General features: G+C 61.7%; 1 protein-coding gene across 1 annotated transcript; it reads left to right on the forward strand.

Moving 5' to 3' along the window:
* Positions 1 to 3,638: 3,638 nt before the first annotated feature.
* On the forward strand, positions 3,639 to 8,839 carry CMTR2 (cap methyltransferase 2). Its single transcript, XM_054170108.1, has 2 exons — positions 3,639 to 3,679; positions 6,313 to 8,839. Exon 2 carries the CDS (start codon positions 6,332 to 6,334, stop codon positions 8,624 to 8,626), a length of 2,295 nt encoding a protein of 764 aa, XP_054026083.1. The 5' UTR covers positions 3,639 to 3,679; positions 6,313 to 6,331; the 3' UTR covers positions 8,627 to 8,839.
* The last annotated feature ends 12,564 nt before the right edge of the window (positions 8,840 to 21,403 follow it).

Genomic DNA, 21,403 nt, shown 5'->3' on the forward strand with positions numbered 1-21,403 from the left:
CAGGGCTTAGGGGCAAAAGGATCATTCTGAGCTGTACCTGCTGAAGGGATGAAAGCAGAGCAAGCAGGGATCAGCAGTACCTCAGGCTTGGGATCAGCTGCAGGATGTGAGCTTGCTCTGAGGCAGGGGAGAAAATCAGCTCAGGGGAGGAATGTGGTGGATGGAACAGGAGCCTTTGCTGGGGCACCACCCTGGGAGGAGAGTTCCAGCAGCCTCCTGGTGCAGAGCTTGTTCCTCACATCCAATCTCAGTCTGCTCTGCTCTCATTTCAAACCATTGCCCCTGGTCCTGTCCCTGCAGGCCTTTGGGAACAGTCCCTCTGCAGCCTTCTTGTAGCTCCTTCAGGTCCTGGAAGGCTGCTCTGAGGTTTCCTCGGAGCCTTCTCTCCTGCAGGCTGCACAGCCCCAACCCTCCCAGCCTGGCCCCAGGGCAGAGGTTCTGCAGCCCTCTGAGCATCTCTGTGGCCTCCTCTGGAGCCTGTCCAGCAGCTCCAGGTCTCTCTTGTGCTGGGGTCCCACAGCTGGCCCCAGCCCTGCAGGTGAGGTCTCCCCAGAGCAGAGCAGAGCAGAGCAGAGCAGAGGGGCAGGATCCTCTCTCTCCAGCTCTGGCCACCCTGCTCTGGCTGCAGCCCAGGCTGCCCTTGGCCTCCTGTGCTGCCAGTGCCCAGTGCTGGCTCCTGCCCAGCTGCTCCCCCAGCCCCAGCACCCCCAAGGCCTTCCCTGCAGGGCTGCTTCAATGTTATCCAAACACTCACACATTCCAGAACAGGGAAAAGGTGACTGGGAAAGTAATGTCAAAGCTTTAAGAGGAGATTAAAAAGGATCAAAGGCAATTATTCAAACATCCTCCTGTCCACAGAGCTCAGCCTTGTGGCTGGTGTGTAAACAGGCAGGAAGAGCACGGGGAGGGGAACTGGAACACCAACAGCCCCAGGAAACATCACTGGAGACACCAGGAGGAAAGCCAAAAGGAAGGCAACAATGCCTTTGGTTTTTTCACTACAGAGGCAGAAAGTAAATACCTCAGACCTTACCAGGCCACTGCCACTGCTGCTGGCTTTGGGTTTGTGTCACCAAAGGGCAAGAGAAACCTCCACAAAGCTGCCACCCTGCACAGCCAGCTTCGAATGGAGAGCACCACCCCCTCAGCTGCCTCCCTCACTTCGCTGCTCATCTGCTGCCATTGATCTGCCTGAGCTGCCCCTCTGCTCTGCTCTGGGGAGACCTCCCCTGCAGCGCTGGGGCCAGCTCTGGGACCCCAGCACAAGAGAGACCTGGAGCTGCTGGAGAGGCTCCAGAGGAGGCCACAGAGATGCTCAGAGGCTGCAGAACCTCTGCCCTGGGGCCAGGCTGGGAGGGTTGGGGCTGTGCAGCCTGCAGCAGAGAAGGCTGCAGGCAGAGCTGAGAGCTGCAGCTGCAGAGCTGCAGGGCAGCTGCAGGCAGGCTGGGCAGGGACTGCTGAGAAGGGGCTGTGGGGATAGGCCCAGGGGCAATGGTTTGGAGCTGGAGCAGGGCAGAGTTAGGTTGGAGCTGAGGAGGAAGCTGTGCAGAGGGAGGCTGGGGAGAGCCTGGCCCAGGCTGCCCAGGGAGGTGGTGGAGGCTCCATCCCTGTAGCCCTTCCAGCTCAGCCTGGCTGTGTCCCTGGGCAGCCTGCTGCTGCTGGAGCTGGCCCTGCTGCCTGCAGGGGGGTTTCATAAGGGTGGCTAGCAATAGGAGAAGGGGAATGGCTTTAAGCTGAGGGAGAGTCGATTTAGACTGGATCTTAGGAAGAATTTCTTCAGTAGGAGGGCAGTGAGACTCTGGAGTCCCTTCTGACTGCAGAGGGGTTGGACAAAGTGACCTTGGAGGGTCCCTTCCCTGTAAGGAGCCAGGAGCTGCAATGCTCCTTCCCAAGGAAGCAGCCTGCAAGCAGAGCTGCTTATGCCAGCCTCAGCTTAATAAAGACTAAGTTCCTGCTCTCTCTTCAGGTGAATAGGGACCACAGGGTTGGGGGTTTTTCACCCCCCTATACTTAAGGTTCTTTCTGCTTTCTGGCAGCATTCCTTCATTTCAGACAGCCTTTGAAGGGAGGTGGGGGGAGAGGTTGTATGCTTGGAGATTTATATGCTTGGTTACAGCTTTAGCATGCAAGGTCTCTGATGGACCCAGAGAAGGAGAAAAGATCATTCACTCATCCTGACTACATCCTTAAAGTGGCAGCATCAAGATTTTCCCAGGCATTACTTAACACCCAGCAAGCCTTTCCTCAGCTGTATGGCTGCTGGAGTGGCACTGAAATATCTGTGCTAAAAACAGTCCTGGCTCAGGGCTGGGTTGTGCTTCATCAAGAAGAAATACATCAGAGTGCAAACATCAACAGCAGCGAGCTTGGCACCGAAGTGGAAGGATTTCTGCTAACTCATGCTGTGGGGATGGCTGCTTGCTCCCCCCTGGGCTGCCACCTGCCTCGTGCCCTGGCCTGTGCAGAGGAAAATCCCCACAGCATTTAACACCTGGAGAGCAGCTTGCACCCCTGTGTCTGTCGTGGCAATTAATCTGCTTTGACCCTCCTGCCTCTGCCTGTGGATTAGGTGCTGGCTTGCTGCCTACAAAGTGGATGTGTGCTTCCAGGGATGCTGCAGTGGATGTTTTGATTCTTCTCATTACGGCTCCCTTAACATTTCAAGGGTTTTGCCTCCTGCTAGCCCAAGTTGGGTGCAGTGAGTCTCCTGGGGAGTTTAGAAAGGGCAGCAAAGTGGATTATCGTGGGCAAGAGTCTTTAAAGAAGAAGTTCTGCCCCAGGAGGGTGGTGAGAGCCTGGCCCAGGCTGCCCAGGGAGGTGGTGGAAGCCTCCTGCTGATGCCTGGAGGTGTTTGCAGCCAGGCTGGAGGTGGCTGTGAGCAACCTGCTGTGGGGTGAGGTGTCCCTGCCCATGGCAGGGGCTTGGAGCTCCTGAGCCTTGGGGTCCCTTCCAGCCCTGACAGTTCTCTGATTCTAAAGCTGGTGAGTGACAGAGGCCAAAACTCTCAGGGAGCATCGCTGCCGACTCCAGAGACAGGAAAATGGCTTGGAGAGTGCGTGCTGGCTGGGTCCCGCGGGGCTGGGCGGTGATGCTGCTCTGCTCCTCCGCCGGCTGCCTCCGGTTCCGGAGGGCAGAGGTCCCCAGCTCCTCGGCAGGAAGCAGCAGGGCACTGAGCCCTTTTCCTCCCTCTGAACAATCCGCAAACATTAGCACACGGCAAATGCCAGCTGAGTAATTCTGCAAACGCTTCTTACTGCTCCTGCTGCTCCCCAGCAGCTCCTCTGCCTCCCCCCTCCCCTTTCGGGAACTGAAATAAATAGTGCCGTTTGGGATGTATTTATTTATCGGCGAAAAGCAGGCTGCTTTTTCCTCTCCTCTGAATGAAACGGTCTCGAACCGCTGGCCTGCGAGAAGGCAGAACCCAGAGCAGCCTTGGCTTGGGTTCCAGGCCAGTCCTCGCCCTCTGCCAGCAGTGGCAGCGGTGGGCGGCACTCGGCCCGCCCGGCTCCTGCGAACCCCCTCCACCTGTGCCTAATAAAGCAAATAAAAGCCCTCCCGGCCCCCGGTGCGGGGGAGGCGCCTGTGCTGCCCCACGGAGAGAGAGGGCAGGGCTGCGGGGAGCGGCGGAGGGGGCTGGGCCTGCCTCCCTCGGCGCGGCGCTTCCCATCGCATCCGCCGGGTAAGAGCGGCGGAGGCTGCCCCGGGCCGCGCCGCAGCCGCGGGCTCGCGTAGCGAGCTGCGCCGCGCGGGGCGGCGCCTGGGCCGGGCGCGGCGCTGCGGGGGGCCGGGGCGGCGGGCGGCGGCCTAGGCCGCGCGCGGGAAGGGGGAGCGAGGCTTGCCCCGCCGCCGGTGAGCCCCCACGCGTGCGCCGGGGCCGGGAGGGCGCTGCGGGCTGTGTGTGAGCTCGGGGAGCTGGGGTGTGAGCCGAGCCCAGGGCAGCGGGGACTGGGAAGGGACCGGGTCAGGCAGACGCTGCTGTGTGCTGCTCTCCTTGCCTGCCACGCTTCGGCTGGTGGCTCGCTCGGAGCTCCGCTGCGGCCAGCCGCAGGGTGGTAGAAATGCTGACAAATGCTGGAAAGGAGGGTGTGAGGTGTGGGGAGGGTGGGGGGGAAGAGGCTTCCGCTTTCCCCCAGCGGTGCCCCGTGGCACCGGGCAAGGGGCGGCAGGCACAAGCCCCCACGCGAGAGGCTCCGCTGAAATCCGGAGCGCTAGGAGCCCGCAACAGGCTGCCCGGGGAGGTGGTGGAGTCTCCCTCTCCGGAGTCATGCACAGCCCTGCCCGCGTGCGGTCTTGTGCCGCCCGACCTCGCTGCTGCTGCTGCTGTGGCAGGGGGGCTGGGATAGGTCTCCAGAGGTCTTCTCCGAGCCCTGCCGTTGTGTGGGAAGGGCTGAGCCTCGCTGTCGGCCTTTGAAAAGGAAGGAAAACTTTCCCAGCGCGGTGCTCTGGAGTTCTCTTAGCTTTCCTCTTCCCCCTCCCCCACCGCACACGTTGTGAGAAAGGAGATTACAGCCTGAATGCATCAGCATAAGGGAAAGCGAAACTGCCTCTGCTTATCAAAAGGCAGTGGAGCTGAGGAAAGGGGAGATGAAACTTCACCTTCGTGCACTTGCAGCCCAGAGAGCCAAGCAGAGCCTGGGCTGCAGCAGCAGAAATGTGGCCAGCAGGGCCAGGGAGGGGATTCTGCCTCTCTGCTCCACTCTGCTGAGCCCACAGCTGCAGCTCTGTGCCCAGCTCTGCAGCCTCTGTGCCAGGAAGGCTCTGGAGGGGCTGGAAGGTGTCCAGAGCAGGGCCAGGAGGCTGAGCAGAGGGCTGGAGCTGCTCTGCTCTGAGCACAGCCTGAGGGAGTTGGGGTTGTGCAGGCTGCAGAGGAGAAGGCTCCAGGGAGACCTTCTGGTGGCCTTCCAGGAGCTGCAGGGGGCTGCAGGAAAGCTGGGGAGGGACTTTGGAGGGGGTCAGGGAGGGACAGGACTGGGGGGGGATGGAGCAAAGGGAGAAGTGGGGAGCTGGAGATTGGCTGTGAGGAAGAAGTTGTTGGCCAGGAGGGTGGTGAGAGCCTGGCCCAGGCTGCCCAGGGAGGTGGTGGAAGCCTCCTGCTGATGCCTGGAGGTGTTTGCAGCCAGGCTGGAGGTGGCTGTGAGCAACCTGCTGTGGGGTGAGGTGTCCCTGCCCAGGGCAGGGGCTTGGAGCTGGCTGAGCCTTGGGGTCCCTTCCAACCCTAAGAATTCTGTGATTCTATGACTTGCTTCTGCTCAGTGGACTTACGGCTGTGAGAGGAGAATAGCTGAGGTCATGGGGGCTGTGTCCTGAGATGCTTTGTGGTTTCAAGGAGAAGACTGAAGTGTTTAGGATGAATACTCTTTGCCCTGCTTGCTTCTACAGTTTCACAACCATTTCCCTTTTTATCTGATACCTTTTACTAGGAGCTGTTCTGTGGTGGTTAAGATGAACCTCCTGAGGTTCAAGAAGAGCAAGTGCAGGGTTCTGCCTCTGGGCTGAGACAATCCTCACTGTCAGTGCAGGCTGGGGGATGAGGTGATAAAAAGCAGCCCTGAGGAGAAGGCCTTGGGGGTGCTGGTGGGGGAGAAGCTGGGCAGGAGCAGGCAGGGGGAGACTGCAGCACAGAAGGCAAATCCCAGCCTGGGCTGCAGCCAAAGCAGCACTGCCAGCAGAGCCAGAGAGGGGATTCTGTCTCTGCCCTGCTCAGACCTCCCCTGCAGTGCTGGGGGCAGCTCTGGAGCCCTCAGCACAGGGAGGGCCTGGAGCTGAGGGAGAGGCTCCAGAGGAGGCCAGGAGACTGCTCAGGGGCTTGGAGCAGCTTTGCTGGGAGGCCAGGCTGAGGGAGCTGGGGGTGTTCAGCCTGGAGAGAAGGCTCCAGGGAGACCTCAGAGCAGCCTGCCAGGAGCCGAAGGGAGCTACAGGAGGGATGGAGAGAGACTGTTCCCCAAGGCCTGCAGGGCCAGGCCCAGGGGCAATGGCTTCAGCCTGGAGCAGAGCAGATTGAGACTGGATGTGAGGAACAAGTTCTTTACTCTGAGGCTGGTGGAACAGTGGCACAGGCTGCCCAGGGAGGTGGTTGGGATCCCTTCCCTGGAGATGTTCCAGGTGAGGCTGGGGAGGGCTCTGGGCAAGCTGATCTAGTTGAGGCTGTCCCTGCAGGGGGTTGGACTGGATGAGCTTTGGAGCTCCCTTCCAGCCTGGAGCGTTCTGTGGTTCTCTCCTGCTCTGGAAGGTGAAGCAGGAGGGAGTGTTGGCCTCCTCCTGTCCTGGGTGTGGTTGCAGTGAAGCTGTTCCTTACTCTGTGCCATTCTGCAGGTCGTGAAGCCATCCAAGGATGAGCAGCTGTAAGAGGCAGCTGTGTGCTGAGCAGCCAGCAAGCCTGGAGGGGTTCAGCCCCGAGGTGCTCTCTGACGTTGAGAAGCTCTTTGCCAAGAAGTTTACTTACCCCAAGCCAGCTGATGAAGACTGGCAGCTGCCAGACCCCAGCGAGGCTTTCACCTCCCCTCACAAGGAGTTCCACTCCCTGCTGGCTCTGAAGGACTCCTTGAACCATGTGAAGAATCAGCTGAGCGATAAGAACCTGGAGGAGTGGCACCAGCACACCTCCTTCACCAACAAGGCGGGCAAGGTGGTCCCCCAGGTGAGGAAGTCCGCCAACGCCGAGCTCTGCACCCAGGCCTGGTGCAAGTTCCACGAGATCCTGGGCAGCTTCCCCCTGCTCCCCGAAGAAGCCCTGGAGGAGGGAGAGCTGAACTCCGTCCACCTCTGCGAGGCGCCTGGAGCTTTTGTCGCCAGCCTGAACCACTACCTGAAGTCCCACCAGGTTCCCTGCGCCTGGAACTGGGTGGCCACCTCCCTCAACCCTTACCACGAGGCCAACGACAGCCTGACGATGATCGCGGACGACCGGCTGATCGCCAACACGCTGCCGCGCTGGTACTTCGGCCCCGACGACACCGGCGACGTGATGAGCCCGGAGCACCTGGCGGGCCTGCAGAGCCTGGTGGGGAGCGCGGCCGCGGTGCACCTGGTGACCGCCGACGGCAGCTTCGACTGCCAGGGCAACCCGGGCGAGCAGGAGGCGCTGGTCTGCCCCCTGCACTACTGCGAGGCGGTCACGGCCCTGCTGCTGCTGGGCGCGGGGGGCTCCTTCGTGCTGAAGGTGTTCACCCTCTTCCAGCACTGCTCGGCCAACCTGCTCTTCCTGCTCAACTGCGCCTTCCAGGAGGTCCACGTCTTCAAGCCGGCCACCAGCAAGGCCGGCAACTCGGAGGCCTACGCGGTGTGCCTGCGCTACCTGGGCCGGGAGAGCGTCCACCCGCTGCTGGCGCGCATGCGGCGGCGCTTCGGGGCGCGGATGCTGGGCTCGGCCCTCTTCCCCCAGCACCTGCTGCCCCCGTCCTTCCTGCGGGCCCACGAGGAGTGCTGCGCCTTCTTCCAGCGGCGCCAGGCGGAGGCCATCGGGGAGAACCTGCGGCTGTTCGAGCGCATGGGGCGGGCGGAGCAGGCGCGGCTGGGCGCCGCCCGGGACTGCGCCGCCCGGCTCTTCCTGCGGCGCTTCCGCCTGAAGCCCATCGCCAGGAGCCAGTGGCTGGTCGGGCAGCCCCAGGCCGGCTGCAGCACCAGCGCCAGGTGGTGCGGGCAGAGGAGCAAAGCTTTCAGCACCTACAACGAGAGGAAGCTGCTGGAAGCCCTGAGCTGGAGTGAGAAGGTGGCCAAGGGCTGCTTCAGCCGCTGGGCCGAGGAGCACAGCCTGAGTAACGCCGGCAAGCTGTGCCTCTTGGAGGGGCCGCCTTCGAACCCGGAGTGCAGCTTGTGGCACGTCCTGGAAGGCAGGAGGCTGCCGGTGGTGAAGTGCTCTCCCTTTTGTGACGGGCAGGTCCTGGGGCTCCTCAACGAAGCCCTGAGCGACCTGGTGGGGGCCGGGCCGAGCAGCGCCGCAGCGCCGCAGCCTTGTCCCTCCTGTGAGGTCCTCCCCGGGCCGCTGCTGCTGGCAGAAGTGTCTGACCTCGCCAGGAGCCGGCAGGAAGTCCCAGGTGAAAGCTGCCCCGGGCACTTCAAGTGCCTGGTGGTGGACTTCCCGTCCCTCTCTGGCAGCGAAGGCCAGGCCGGCATGGAGGTGGAGCTGCTGGACTCGGGCACGCTGCCGGCCTTCGGCTTCTCCTTGCTGTACGACGGAGACCCCAGGTACCAGCGGCAGCTCTTGGGCTGCGTCCTGCGCTGCCTGGGCCAGCTGGCGGCGGGAGACGCCCTGGTGCTGCCCATCCTCTCCTGCCTGACGCGCTTCACGGCGGGGCTGCTCTTCGTCCTGCACTGCGCCTTCCGGACCCTGGCCTTCGCCGGCCCCACCTGCCCCCGGCCGCTGCGCCCCGGCGCCGCCCTGCTCTGCGTGGGCTACAGGGGCCTGCCGCAGCCGGCTGTGCGGTACCTGCAGCGCCTGCAGGAGCTGGTGGGCTCCCTCCTGGACGCTGACTCTCCCCGCCAGGTCCTGCAGTTCGTGCCCATGGAGGTTCTCCTCCAGGGCAAGCTGCTGGAGTTCCTGTGGGACCTGAACACGGCTGTCGCCAAGAGGCAGCTGCACCTGGCTGTGCAAGCCCAGCGGCAGGGCACGGGCAGAGGGGCACTTTAGGGTCACTCTGGGCTGGAGCCGAGCTTGCTTGGTTCCCAGGCAGGCAGAAGGTGTTCAGAACATGATTGATGTGAAGGTAACATTGGTGCAAACCCTTGCTGTGATGCCTGGGAGGGTGGACAGCTGCATCATCCTAGCTTCTTGTGTTGGCCTGAGGCTTGGATCTTGGGCATGGGGGGCTCGGGAGGGACAGTGGAGCAGGGGGGACTCTTTCTCCTCTCCCACAGCTCTCCCTGGGCAAATTCATTTGTGTACCACCTGGGTCAGAACTGTGGCCTCCATGGGAGGCAGCAGGGTGGAGACCCTCACTGGGTGAGGTGAGTCCTCTGCTGGGGAGCAGGGGGGAAGGAGCTCTAACACCCCCTCTGCCCTTCTCCAGGCTTTGCAGAGGCTGGAAGGTGAAGCTTGGGCCACTCAGCAGCCTGATGGGAGGCTTGAGGCATCCTGTGAGCAGGCAGCTGGGTTAGAAACACTGCAGAGGTGCCCAGGGAAAGTGCTCTTGGGTTTTCCTGGTGCTTGGCTGAAGAGCAGCAGGCTGTGGATGGTGTGGGATGGGGTTTGTTGCATGGCTTTGTCTCCCCACCAGGGCCTGGGCTCTTCAAAGCCTGTTCTGAGCCTGTTGAGGTCAAATGCAGGCCTGCCTCTATGGCAGCAGCTGTTCTTCAGGAGCTGCTCCTGGTTCTGGGGCTAGGAGCATCATCCTGGGTGTGTCAGAAGTGCTTTGGGTCCCACTGGAGGAGTACAAAGCTGAAGGAATAAGTCAGAGCTTCCTTTTGGGGGGGAGATGATAATGCTGCAGTCTGCTCCCTGAGCATTCCTTGGAGGGAGCTGAAGTCTTGTTTTCCACCTTGCTCCCTGGGAGAGCTGAATGTCAAGGCCTAATTTGGGGTAGGATTAATGCCTGAAGTTTGTAGCAGAGCTGGGGGGAGGGGTGGGGGGAAAGCTCCTGAGAGGGACCAGGGATTTCTGCCTTGTGGTTGGCTGGTTTTTGCCTGTTGAGTTGTGCCAGGACAAGGTTCCAGGGCTGGAGGGAGCAGGAAGGAGGAGGATCTTGGCCTCCTGAGGGATTAGCAGTCACCTCCTGGCAGCATTTTGATTGTGCAAGGGGGGAGGGCTGGGGAGGAGAATTGATTGCTGGGGAGGGCTTGAAAGCTCTGCTGAGAGGCTGGGCTGGCTGGAGGTGCTGCACACTTCATTGGCTTCCTTGGCAGGGTGAGGAGGGCAGAGCCTCCCTGTCAGCACTGCACTGCTTGCATTGACTTCTTCCTTCTTTACTGAAGAACTCCTCAGGTGAAGGAGTTTGGGGGCTCAGGACTGACTGAGAGCATTGCCTGGGAAGAGCCCAACCCAAGCTTGCCTCTTTCTTGTTCCTGACAGTTGAATGTAAATAGAAGCTGAACACAGCCAAAAAGCCTTCTGGAGTTGGTGGTTATTGGAGAATCAGCTGGCAGGGACCCCAGGGCTCAGCCAGCCCCAAGCCCCCTGCCATGGGCAGGGACACCTCACCCCACAGCAGGTTGCTCACAGCCACCTCCAGCCTGGCTGCAAACACCTCCAGGGTTGAGCAGGAGGCTTCCACCACCTCCCTGGGCAGCCTGGGCCAGGCTCTCACCACCCTCCTGGCCAACAACTTCTTCCTCACAGCCAATCTCCGGCTCCCCAATTCTCCCTTTGCTCCATCCCCCCCAGTCCTGGCCCTCCCCAGCTTTCCTGCAGCCCCCTGCAGCTCCTGGAAGGCCACCAGAAGGTCTCCCTGGAGCCTTCTCCTCTCCAGCCTGCACAACCCCAACTCTCTCAGGCTCCAGCCCTCTGCTCAGCCTCCTGGCCCTGCTCTGGACACCTTCCAGCCCCTCCAGAGCCTTCCTGGCACAGAGGCTGCAGAGCTGGGCACAGAGCTGCAGCTGTGGGCTCAGCAGAGTGGAGCAGAGAGGCAGAATCCCCTCCCTGGCCCTGCTGGCCACACTTCTGCTGCTGCAGCCCAGGCTCTGCTTGGCTCTCTGGGCTGCAAGTGCTCCTGCTGGCTGCTGCTGAGCTTCTCCCCCAGCACCCCCAAGGCCTTTTTTCCAGGGCTGCTCTCCAGCCAGCCCCTGCCCAGCCTCCAGCAGTGCTGGACTAAGCCACAATGAATGGCAGCAAAGCTCTGGGAAAGGTGTTCTGAACCAGCAGTGGAGCAGCCTGGGGGAGCAGAAGCAGTGGGAGGCCTTTGGGTGCCAGCTGGGGCTCCTGCTTAGCTCAGTTCAGTCCTGCTGGGAGGTTTCTGAAGCCACCCTGGGCTCCAGCCCCTTCCATCCTGAATTGAAGCTGCTCTTTCTCTCCTGGCAGCTGAGTCATGCTGCTGCTCTCAGAGCAGGAGGGATCAGAGGCTGCAGACTGGGAGGTGGATGCAGGAAGAGTTTCTCCTGTAAGTCATTGTTTGAACCTGGGTAGAGGAGGAGTGCCAGCAGGGATCAGCTGCACTGAATCACTGAAAGGCTCTGGTAGGAAGGGAGCTCAGAGATCAACCACTGCAACCTCCCCACCCAGGGACAGCTCTCAACCAGATCTGGCTGCTCAAGGCCTCACCCAGCCTCAAGGGTGCTCAAGGACACCCCCAGGCAGGAGGCAGCCACAGCCTCCCTGGGCAGCCTGGGCCAGAGGCTCAGCTCCCTCCTGCTGGAGAACTTCTTCCTCAGCTCCACTCTGACCCTGCTCTGCCTCAGCTCCAAACCCTTCCCCCCTGGCCTGGCTCCAGACCCCCTCAGCCAAAGTCTCTCTGCAGCCTCCCTGCAGGATCCCTTCAGCTCCTGGCAGCAGCTCTGAGCTCCCCCTGGAGCTTTCTCCTCTGCAGGCTGCACAGCCCCAGCTCCCTCAGCCTGTGCTCCCAGCAGAGCTGCTCCAGCCCTGGCAGCATCTCTGTGGCCTCCTCTGGCCTCCCTCCACAGCTCTGTGGCCTCCTGCTGCTGGGGACAGCAGAGCTGGAGGCAGGGCTGGAGGGGAGGTCTGAGCAGGGCCCAGGATCCCCTCTGCCCACTCTGCTCTTTCATTGAGGGGTAAAAAAGAAATGCTAGAGAGCAAAATGAAGGAGGCAAAAGTAATTGATGAGGCCAAAGTGCAGCTCAGCTTTCTTGACCTGGAACACAGCAGGGTGAAGGCAGTGCCCACCAGAGGCATCCCTCTGCCCCTGCTTCAGAGGGCATTAATGCTTTGGGAGCACTGGGGTGAAGCATCCTGAAGCCCTCTCTTACAGCAGGCATGAGTAGAGGCTCCTCACCTAGTAAGTAACAATCAAGGAATGGTTTAGGTGGCAAGGGACCTCCAGGGGTCATTCAGTCCAACCCTCCTGCAGTCATCTGCAGCTGGAGCAGGTTGCTCAGAGCCTTCTCCACCATGACCTTCACTATCTCCAAGGATGTGACCTCAATACCTTCCTGGGTGACCTGTTCCAGTGTCTCCCCAAATTGCTTCCTCCTCTCCACTCTCCCTCTGCCCTCTGCCAGCTCCAAGCCATTCTCCCTGCTCCTGGCACTCCCAGCCCTTGCCCACAGTCCCTCCCCAGCTCTCCTGCAGCCCTTCAGCTCCTGCAAGGTTGCTCTGAGCTCTGCCTGCAGCCTTCTCTCCTGCAGGCTGCACAACCCCAAGCCTCCCAGCCTGGCCCCACAGGGGAGGTTCTGCAGCCTCTCAGCATCTCTGTGGCCTCCTCTGGAGCCTCTGCAGCAGCTCCAGGTCCTCCTTGTGCTGGGGGCCCCAGAGCTGGAGGCAGTGCTGCAGGGGGGCACTGAGCAGAGCAGGGAGGGTGTGAATGTCTTTGTAAGCTGCTCAGGTGACCTCCCCAGGCCTGGAGGTCGATTCCTGCTCCCCCTGATGTTGCTTTGCTTCCTCCTGGGGCAAGGGGATGGCCTGGATCCCCCTGCCAGGCTGGGAGGTTAACAGCTGCTGCTGCCACAGCCCTGTGCACAAAGCCAACCCCTGCCTCGGCAGCAGCTCTTCCCCAGACTCTGTGGCAGTTGCCAGGTAGCTTCCTGCCCCTGCAGTGACTCTGGGGCTGGGGAGGAGAATGAAATCTAACCTCTAATGCAGCTCCTGCTTGAGCCACAGGCTCTGGCCTCTGGGGTCAAAAGCACAGCAAAGGGGAAGATGTCCTGCCCTGTGCTCAGCCCTGCTGAGGCTGCAGCTCCAATCCTGGGCTCACTGCCAGCAGGACCCTGAGGAGCTGGAGCAGGCCCAGAGGAGGGCAAGAAAGGTGGGGAAGGGTCTGGAGGAGGGGGCTGGGGAGGAGCAGCTGAGGGCCCCTGGGAGGGGGGGTTGGTGTGGAGCAGAGGAGACTGAGGGAGACCTCCTTGCTCTCTGCAGCTCCCTGGGAGGAGGCTGCAGCCAGCTGGGGCTTGGGCTCTGCTCCCTCATATCAGGTGATAGGAGAGGAAGTGGCCTGAAACTGTGCCAGGGGAGGCTGAGGTTGGAGAGAAGGAACAGTTCCTTTGGTGCCAGAGTGGTCAGGGCCTGGCAGAGGCTGCCCAGGGAGGTGGTGGAGTCCCCATGGCTGGAGGTGTCCCAGAGCCCTGTGGCCATGGCACTTGGGGCAGGGTCTGGTGGCCAGGGTGGGCTTGGGTTGGAGGTTGGACTGGGTGATCCTGGAGGGGCTTTGCAAGCCAGGCAGCCCCGTGGCTCTCTGATTAAAATGCCTCTTCCTTGGCCTTGCTGAGTGCTGCCTGCTGCAGAAGGGAGTCACCCGAAGGGGGGGCACGGCAGGGAGAAGGCTGTCGCTTGCTGGTGGATTGATTGCTCTCAATTGGGGGCTAATGGGGAGGCGTGGGTCAGCATTTGGAGCTCAGCCCTGGCTGAAGGCAGAGATCATTACTGGCGGTGGCTGAGAGACGAATGGACAACTGCTGCCTGGCTGCGAAGGAGAGCTCCTGCAGAGCTGCCCTGAGGTCCTAAGCTGTCAGGTAGCTGTGCCTCAAAACAACGACCCGGTCGGGAATGAAAGCTCAATTAGGGTGAGGAATGGAGGGGCTGCGGTGTGGAGTCCCTGGATTGCAGCCTCCAGGGGGGCTGTGGTGATGAACGACTTGCTGTGCCCTAATCAGTGCCTGCCCCGGGCCGGTGATGGAGCGCAGCTCGCTGCCACCCGCTTGGAACCTGGCTTGGGGTCACAATTAAAGCCCACTCCGAGGGGGCTGCTGAAGAGCTCTGTGGTCCTTGGAGTAATGCTGCTCTGGAAGAAACATGCCCAGAGCAGGGGTGGGGGCTGGGGACAGCGCAGGGGGCATCTGGGCAGCTTTGATTCCAGCAGCTGGAGGGATCCTGCGGGAGGGCTGGAGCAGCCGGAGGAGGCTGATCCTCACTTCTCTCTCATCGTTCCCTCCTTTACCGTGGATTTGTCTCCTCCTTCAGTTTGCTTCCCAGCATTTCTCTGGGCTTTGTCCTCCCTCAATGAAAGAGCAGGGTGGGCAGAGGGGATCCTGCCCCTGGGCTCTGCTCAGCCCTCCCCTCCAGCCCTGCCTCCAGCTCTGCTGTCCCCAGCAGCAGGAGGCCACAGAGCTGTGGAGGGAGGCCAGGGGAGGCCACAGAGATGCTGCCAGGGCTGGAGCAGCTCTGCTGGGAGCACAGGCTGAGGGAGCTGGGGCTGTGCAGCCTGGGGAGGAGAAGGCTCCAGGGGGAGCTCAGAGCTGCTGCCAGCACCTGAAGGGATCCTGCAGGGAGGCTGCAGAGAGACTTTGGCTGAGGGGGTCTGGAGCCAGGCCAGGGGGGAAGGGTTTGGGGCTGAGGCAGAGCAGGGTCAGAGTGGAGCTGAGGCAGAAGTTGTGCAGCAGGAGGGAGCTGAGGCTCTGGCCCAGGCTGCCCAGGGAGGCTGTGGCTGCCTCCTGCCTGGAGGTGCTCAGGACCAGGCTGGATGAGGCCCTGAGCAGCCTGGGCTGGGGGGAGGGGTCCCTGCCCATGGCAGGGGGCTGCATCTGGATGCTCTTTCAGGTCCCCTCCAACCCAATCTATGAAACTCATCTGGCCTTGAGTGTCAGCAGGGAGCAAACAGACCTGGGTCCAGCTGCCACAGGGGCGGTGAGGGGAGATCCAAAGCAAGAGCCCAAAGCTCAGCTGTGTTGTGCAGGGAGAGTGGAGATGCTGCTGCTCAGCTGGAGGGAAGGAGCAGGGGGAGCTGGTGCTGAATGGCTGCCAGGGCTTTGGGCCTGACTCTGAATCACCAAGTGATGGATTGCAGGCTGCTAATGAAAGGAGATCTGTGCAGAGGTGCACACTCAATGAGGCCTCAGCTTTGGCTTTGCTTCCATGCTCCAGCAGGGCAGTGGAAGCCCACAGATTTATATTCATAGGAGGGATTTGGCTCTTAATTGTGAGCCCAGCTTTGGACAACAGAGAACTCTCTGTTTAAATAGTGTTGAGACTTGGAAACCTCTGCCAAGCTCTGGGTGGCTTGGAGCTCTTAAAGGGCTGCAGCAGCTCTGCTGAGAGGCTGAGTGCTTGGGGCTGTACAGCCTGGAGAAGAGAAGGCTGCAGGGAGAGCTCAGAGCAGGCAGCATGAGGCTCAGGCCTCACCATCCTGTGGCCAGACTCACCATCCTGAGGCCAGACTCCCACTCCTGGCTGGGTGTTGGCCTCGAGGAGCCCACAGCAAACACCTCCCTGGGCTGCCCAGGGAAACTCTCTCCGAGAACTTCAGCATCAAAGGAGGTTTGAAATGCAGGCAGAACCCCCCTGGGCACTTTAGAGAGAGATCCTTGGGTCCTGCACCTGGGGCAGGGCAACCTGGGGTGTCAGTCAAGGCTGGGGATGAGGAGACTGAGGGCAGCCCTGCAGGGAAGGCCTTGGGGGGGCTGGGGCAGCAGCTGGGCAGGAGCCAGCACTGGGCACTGGCAGCACAGGAGGCCAAGGGCAGCCTGGGCTGCAGCCAGAGCAGGGTGGCCAGAGCTGGAGAGAGAGGATCCTGCCCCTCTGCTCTGCTCTGGGGAGACCTCACCTGCAGGGCTGGGGCCAGCTGTGGGAGCCCAGCACAAGAGAGACCTGGAGCTGAGGGAGAGGCTCCAGAGGAGGCTACAGAGATGCTCAGAGGGCTGCAGAACCTCTGCCCTGGGGCCAGGCTGGGAGGGTTGGGGCTGTGCAGCCTGCAGCAGAGAAGGCTGCAGGCAGAGCTGAGAGCTGCAGCTGCAGAGCTGCAGGGCAGCTGCAGGCAGGCTGGGCAGGGACTGCTGAGAAGGGGCTGTGGGGATAGGCCCAGGGGCAATGGTTTGGAGCTGGAGCAGGGCAGAGTTAGGTTGGAGCTGAGGAGGAAGCTGTGCAGAGGGAGGCTGGGGAGAGCCTGGCCCAGGCTGCCCAGGGAGGTGGTGGAGGCTCCATCCCTGCAGCCCTTCCAGCTCAGCCTGGCTGTGTCCCTGGGCAGCCTGCTGCAGCTGGAGCTGGCCCTGCTGCCTGCAGGGAGCTTGGGCAGGAGGCCCTTGGAGGCTCCCTGCCAGCTCAAGGCAATCTGTGAAGCTGTGAATCATGGCACTCTGGTTTGAAGTGACCTGAGCATTCTCCTGAAGGAAAGGGAGACAGCAGCAGGCTGAGGAGCCAGAGCAGAAGTAATGAAGCAGTAATTAGCAATTAATAAGCTGTGCAGAACCTTAAGGTTTTAATAAGTGCTGTACTGGCCTGGAGGTCTGGTGCTGGAGTGAAGGAGTCCCTTGGAAATCTGCAGCTTAATTACCTTCATTTCCCTCAGACACCATCTGCTGCTCACCAGCTTCTGTGGATCTTTGCTGTGAGCCTCCACTTCTGTGGCTTTCCACAGCAGAGATTTAATTGATGGCAGGGGCAAGGTATGGGCCCTGGGATGGCCTTGGTGGCCCTGCAGGGAGAGCAGGGCAAGTCTCTGTCCAGCAGAGCAGCAGGGGCTCAGAAAAGTGTCCAGGTACAGGAGGAGCTGGAAGGGGCAGGGGCAGAACCTGCTCTGTGCTCTGCAGGGAGGCTTTGTCTCATTTGCAGAGGGAGGACAGAGTGAAGTCTCTGAATCCCAGAAGGGTTTGGGCTGGAAGGGACCTCTGGAGGTCATCCAGTCCAAGCCCCCTGCCAGGGCAGGGTCACCTAGGGCAGGGCACCCAGGAACACATCCAGGGGGGGTTGGAAGCTCTCCACAACCTCTCTGGGCAGCCTGCCCCAGGCCTCCAGCAGCCTCACACCAAAGAATCACAGAACCCCAGGGCTGGCAGGGCTGGAATGGACCCCAAGGCTCAGCCAGCCCCAAGCCCCTGCCATGGGCAGGGACACCTCACCCCACAGCAGGTTGCTCACAGCCACCTCCAGCCTGGCTGCAAACACCTCCAGGCATCAGCAGGAGGCTTCCACCACCTCCCTGGGCAGCCTGGGCCAGGCTCTCACCACCCTCCTGGCCAACAACTTCTTCCTCACAGCCAATCTCCAGCTCCCCACTTCTCCTTTTGCTCCATCCCCCCCAGTCCTGTCCCTCCCTGGCACCCTCCAAAGTCCCTCCCCAGCTTTCCTGCAGCCCCCTGCAGCTCCTGGAAGGCCACCAGAAGGTCTCCCTGGAGCCTTCTCCTCTGCAGCCTGCACAACCCCAACTCTCTCAGGCTGTGCTCAGAGCAGAGCAGCTCCAGCCCTCTGCTCAGCCTCCTGGCCCTGCTCTGGACACCTTCCAGCCCCTCCAGAGCCTTCCTGGCACAGAGGCTGCAGAGCTGGGCACAGAGCTGCAGCTGTGGGCTCAGCAGAGTGGAGCAGAGCAGTGATGTGGGTGGAGAAGCTGCTCCCTCCTCAGCTCTGTTGTGTGACTCTGCTTCACTGGCTGTGTGCTGCTGAGCACTGGAAGATCAGCTCAGGTGAGAAGCCAAACTCCATCACCTCGCTCCCTGCTCTCCTGAAGCTGAGAAAGGGTCAGGGGAAAGGATTTTTGACAAGGGCTTGAACCTTCATGGGGTTCAGCAAGGCCAAGGGCAAGGTCCTGCAGCTGGGGCAGGGCAGTGCCAAGCACAGAGCCAGGCTGGGGCAGGAGTGGCTGAGAGGGGATCTGATCAATGTCTGCATATAGCTGAGGGGTAGGTGCCAGGCTCTTTGGGGTGGTGCCCAGTGACAGGACAAGGACCAACAGGGATGAGCTGGAGCAGGAGGGCTTGGGGGTGCCAAGGTGCCCAGGAGCCAGCACTGGGCCCTGGCAGCCCAGAGCCAGCTGAGTGCTGAGCTGCAGCCAGAGCAGGGAGAGCAGCAGCACAGGGAGGGGATTCTGCCCCTCTGCCCTGCTCTGCTCAGAGCCCCCCTGCAGCACTGCCTCCAGCTCTGGGGCCCCCAGCACAAGGAGGACCTGGAGCTGCTGCAGAGGCTCCAGAGGAGGCCACAGAGATGCTGAGAGGCTGCAGAGCCTCCCCTGTGGGGCCAGGCTGGGAGGCTTGGGGCTGTGCAGCCTGCAGGAGAGAAGGCTGCAGGCAGGGCTCAGAGCAACCTTGCAGGAGCTGAAGGGCTGCAGGAGAGCTGGGGAGGGACTGTGGGCAAGGGCTGGGAGTGCCAGGAGCAGGGAGAATGGCTTGGAGCTGGGAGAGGGCAGAGGGAGAGTGGAGAGGAGGAAGGAATGGTTGGCAGGGAGGCTGGGGAGAGCCTGGCACAGGCTGCCCTGGGAGGCTGTGTCTGCCCCCTGCCTGGAGGTGCTGAGGACCAGGCTGGATGAGGCCTTGAGCAGCCTGGGCTGGGGGGAGGGGTCCCTGCTTGAGCCCCCCACCTGCAGCACTGCCTGCAGTTCTGGTGTGCCCAGCACAAGAAGGAGCTGGAGGGGGGGAAGGGGAAAGCTTTGGAGCTGAGCACAAGGCAGAGCTCCTCTGCTGCAGCTGTAGTTGCCACCTGGCCTCCCGGTAATGACAGGGGGAGAGCAGGCAGGGCAGCTGCAAAAGGCAATGAGACCTCTTGAAGGGGAGAGAGGGGAAAAGAAGGAACAAGCCCAAAGGGAAAAGCATCAAGATCCTTTCACTGGGCTGCTTGTGCCAAGAGCCCTCAGAAAGAGGAGAGTGGCTGCTGGCCAGCTGGGGAGGAGCAGTGAGGATGCACCAGGGCAGCTCAGGTGGCCTGAAAGAACCAGAGGGAAAAGGAACACTCAAACCCCAAGCCAAAGCCCACAGCCCTCAGGGTGCTGCTGAAGCAGCTCCAGTGTCCCAAACAGCTCAGCCTCTGCCCTCAGGGGCAGCTGCCAGGTGGAAAAGGAGCTGGGGGTGCTGGGTGCCCAGGGGGTGCCGGGTGCCCAGGGGGTGCCCAGGGGGGCAAGAAGGCCACCAGCAGCCTGGCCTGGAGCAGCAATGCTGTGGGCAGCAGGGGCAGGGCAGGGATGGGGCCCTGGAATGGGCACTGGGGAGGCCTCAGCTTGAGTCCTGGGCTCAGCTCTGGGCTCCTCACTGCCAGCAGGAGCCTGAGGAGCTGCAGCAGGGCCAGGGAAGGGCAAGCAAGGTGGGGAAGGGGCTGGAGGAGAGGGCTGGGGAGGAGCAGCTGAGGGCCCTGGGGGGGTTTGGTGTGGGGCAGAGGAGGCTGAGGGAGACCTCCTTGCTCTCTGCAGCTCCCTGGGGGGAGGCTGCAGCCAGCTGGGGCTTGGGCTCTGCTCCCCAGGCTCAGGGCACAGAGGGAGAGGAACTGGCCTGGAGTTGTGCCAGGAGGAGGAACAGGCTGAGGGGCAGAGGGCACAGACTGGCACCCAGGAGGCTGCAGCTGAGCAGGAGGAGAAAGTTGTTTGGAGTGAGGCTGCTGGAGCCTGGAGCAGGCTGCCCAGAGAGGTTGTGGAGTCTCCTGGTGTGGAGAGCTTCCAACCCCCCCTGGGCACTGTGCTGTGGGTGCCCTGCTGGAGCAGGGGGAGTTGGGCTGGGGGAGCTCCAGGGGTCCCTTTCCAGCCCTGCCCAGGCTGGGAGCACTCTGTAGAGGCCTGGGGAGGTTCCTTGCTCTGGAGGAGCTGCTCCAAGGTTAATGTCTCTTGCACAACAGAGGCCAGGCCTTAATATTTCAGCAGGACCCAGGAGTTCCTGGCTTGGCCCTTCTCCAAGAGCTGCTTTCTGCTTCCCTCTGCACTGGCATCAGACAAAGCAGGCTGCTTGGTTAATTCTTTCTGCTCCAGATACCTCCAGAGGCAGGGGAGGGGGGGGGAGAGAAAGGGACAAACCCAAGGAACTCAGCTTCTGCTTCTGCAGTGGAGGCTCAGAACTTTCTGCAGAGCTTCACAGCCCACAGAGCAAATATTTACCAGCCAGCAGCACCAGCTGCCTCTTGTCTCTTCTGCTGCCTCTCATTTCCAGCTGCATTGTTGGGGCATCTGCTCCGTTAATTAGAGCTGATTTACACGAGGCAGGGCTGGCTGCGGCGCAGCCCTGCAGGGGAGAGGGAGGTCCAAAGTGGCCCTCCCCACATTCCCATGGCCCAGCTTCCCCTCTGCTCTGCTCAGCCAGGCTCCAGCTAGCTCTGAGAGCACACCAAAGATCCCTTCAGCCTCCCCTCACTCTCCTTACCCTGAGCCCCTGCAGCCAGGGATCAGCCTGGGCAAGGCACAGGAGGCTGTGGCTGCTCTGCCCTCGATTCACAGAATGGGGCTGGGGTGGAAGGGAGCTCAGAGCTCAGCCAGTGCCAACCCTCCTGCCGTGGGCAGGGACCCCTTCCCCCAGCCCAGGCTGCTCCAGGCCTCATCCAGCCTGGTCCTGAGCACCCCCAGGCAGGGGGCAGCCACAGCCTCCCTGGGCAGCCTGTGCCAGGCTCTCCCCAGCCTCCCTGCCAACCATTCCTTCCTCCTCTCCACTCTCCCTCTGCCCTCTCCCAGCTCCAAGCCATTCTCCCTGCTCCTGGCACTCCCAGCCCTTGCCCACAGTCCCTCCCCAGCTCTCCTGGAGCCCTTCAGCTCCTGGCAGGCTGCTCTGAGGTCTCCCTGGAGCCTTCTCCTGCAGGCTGCACAGCCCCAGCTCTCCCATAAGAAGATGTTGGCAGTGAGGCTGGAGCTGGACTGATCCTGGAGGTCCCTTCCACCCCAGACCATTCCATGGATCTATGCATCCAGCTCCTTCTGGAGCTCCCTTCCTGTGCTGCCACTGCCCCTAGGCTGCTCCTAGCTTTGAGGACCTTGGTGGCTCTCCCAGCCTGATGCTGACCTCCTGTGCCAAAGCCAAGCAGAGCTGCCTGTGCCTAACCCTCCCAGCAGCAGCACAGGCACAGAGCAGGTCCGTGCTGTGGCCTCCCTGGTGCTGCTGGGTGGCTGGAGCCAGGGAGGAGGGGTTGGGTATCTCCCTCCATTAGCAGGCAGGGAGATAAAGGCTGCTAAAAAGGGTTGCTTTGGTTCCCATGGGGAACGCTGGCCCCTTGCACATCCTCTGGCACCCTGCGAGGCAGATAACCTCAGGGCCTCTCCTCTCTGCTCTGCAGCCAGGGGGCACTTTGGGGCTCAGACAAGAGCTTGGCAGCTGGCTGCTTGCAGCCCAGCCCAGCCCAGGAGGCCTTTTCTTCTTTACAAGGAAGCAGGGAGGGGGAGAGCCTGTGCTGAGGGGCAGCCCCAGCAAGGGCTGCAGGGGCACCACAGCCTTTATCTGCTGGAGGCTGTGCTGCAGCTGAGCTCAGAAGGGTCTGGTAGCTTGAAGGGCAGGTGAAGGATGATGTGAGCAGAGGAGAGGACTCTCTCTACCCTGGGAGATCTTTAAGGCTGCTGCCTGCATGCCTGCACCAGCTCAGCTTTAGAGTAGGATAGAATAAAGCAGGTTGGAAGAGACCTTCAAGATCATCAAGTCCAACCTATCACCCAACACCACCTAATCAACTAACCCATGGCACCAAGCATCCTGTCAAGCCTTGCCC

The sequence above is a fragment of the Dryobates pubescens genome, chromosome 19, assembly GCF_014839835.1.
Source record: "Dryobates pubescens isolate bDryPub1 chromosome 19, bDryPub1.pri, whole genome shotgun sequence".
Taxonomy (NCBI): Eukaryota; Metazoa; Chordata; class Aves; order Piciformes; family Picidae; genus Dryobates; species Dryobates pubescens.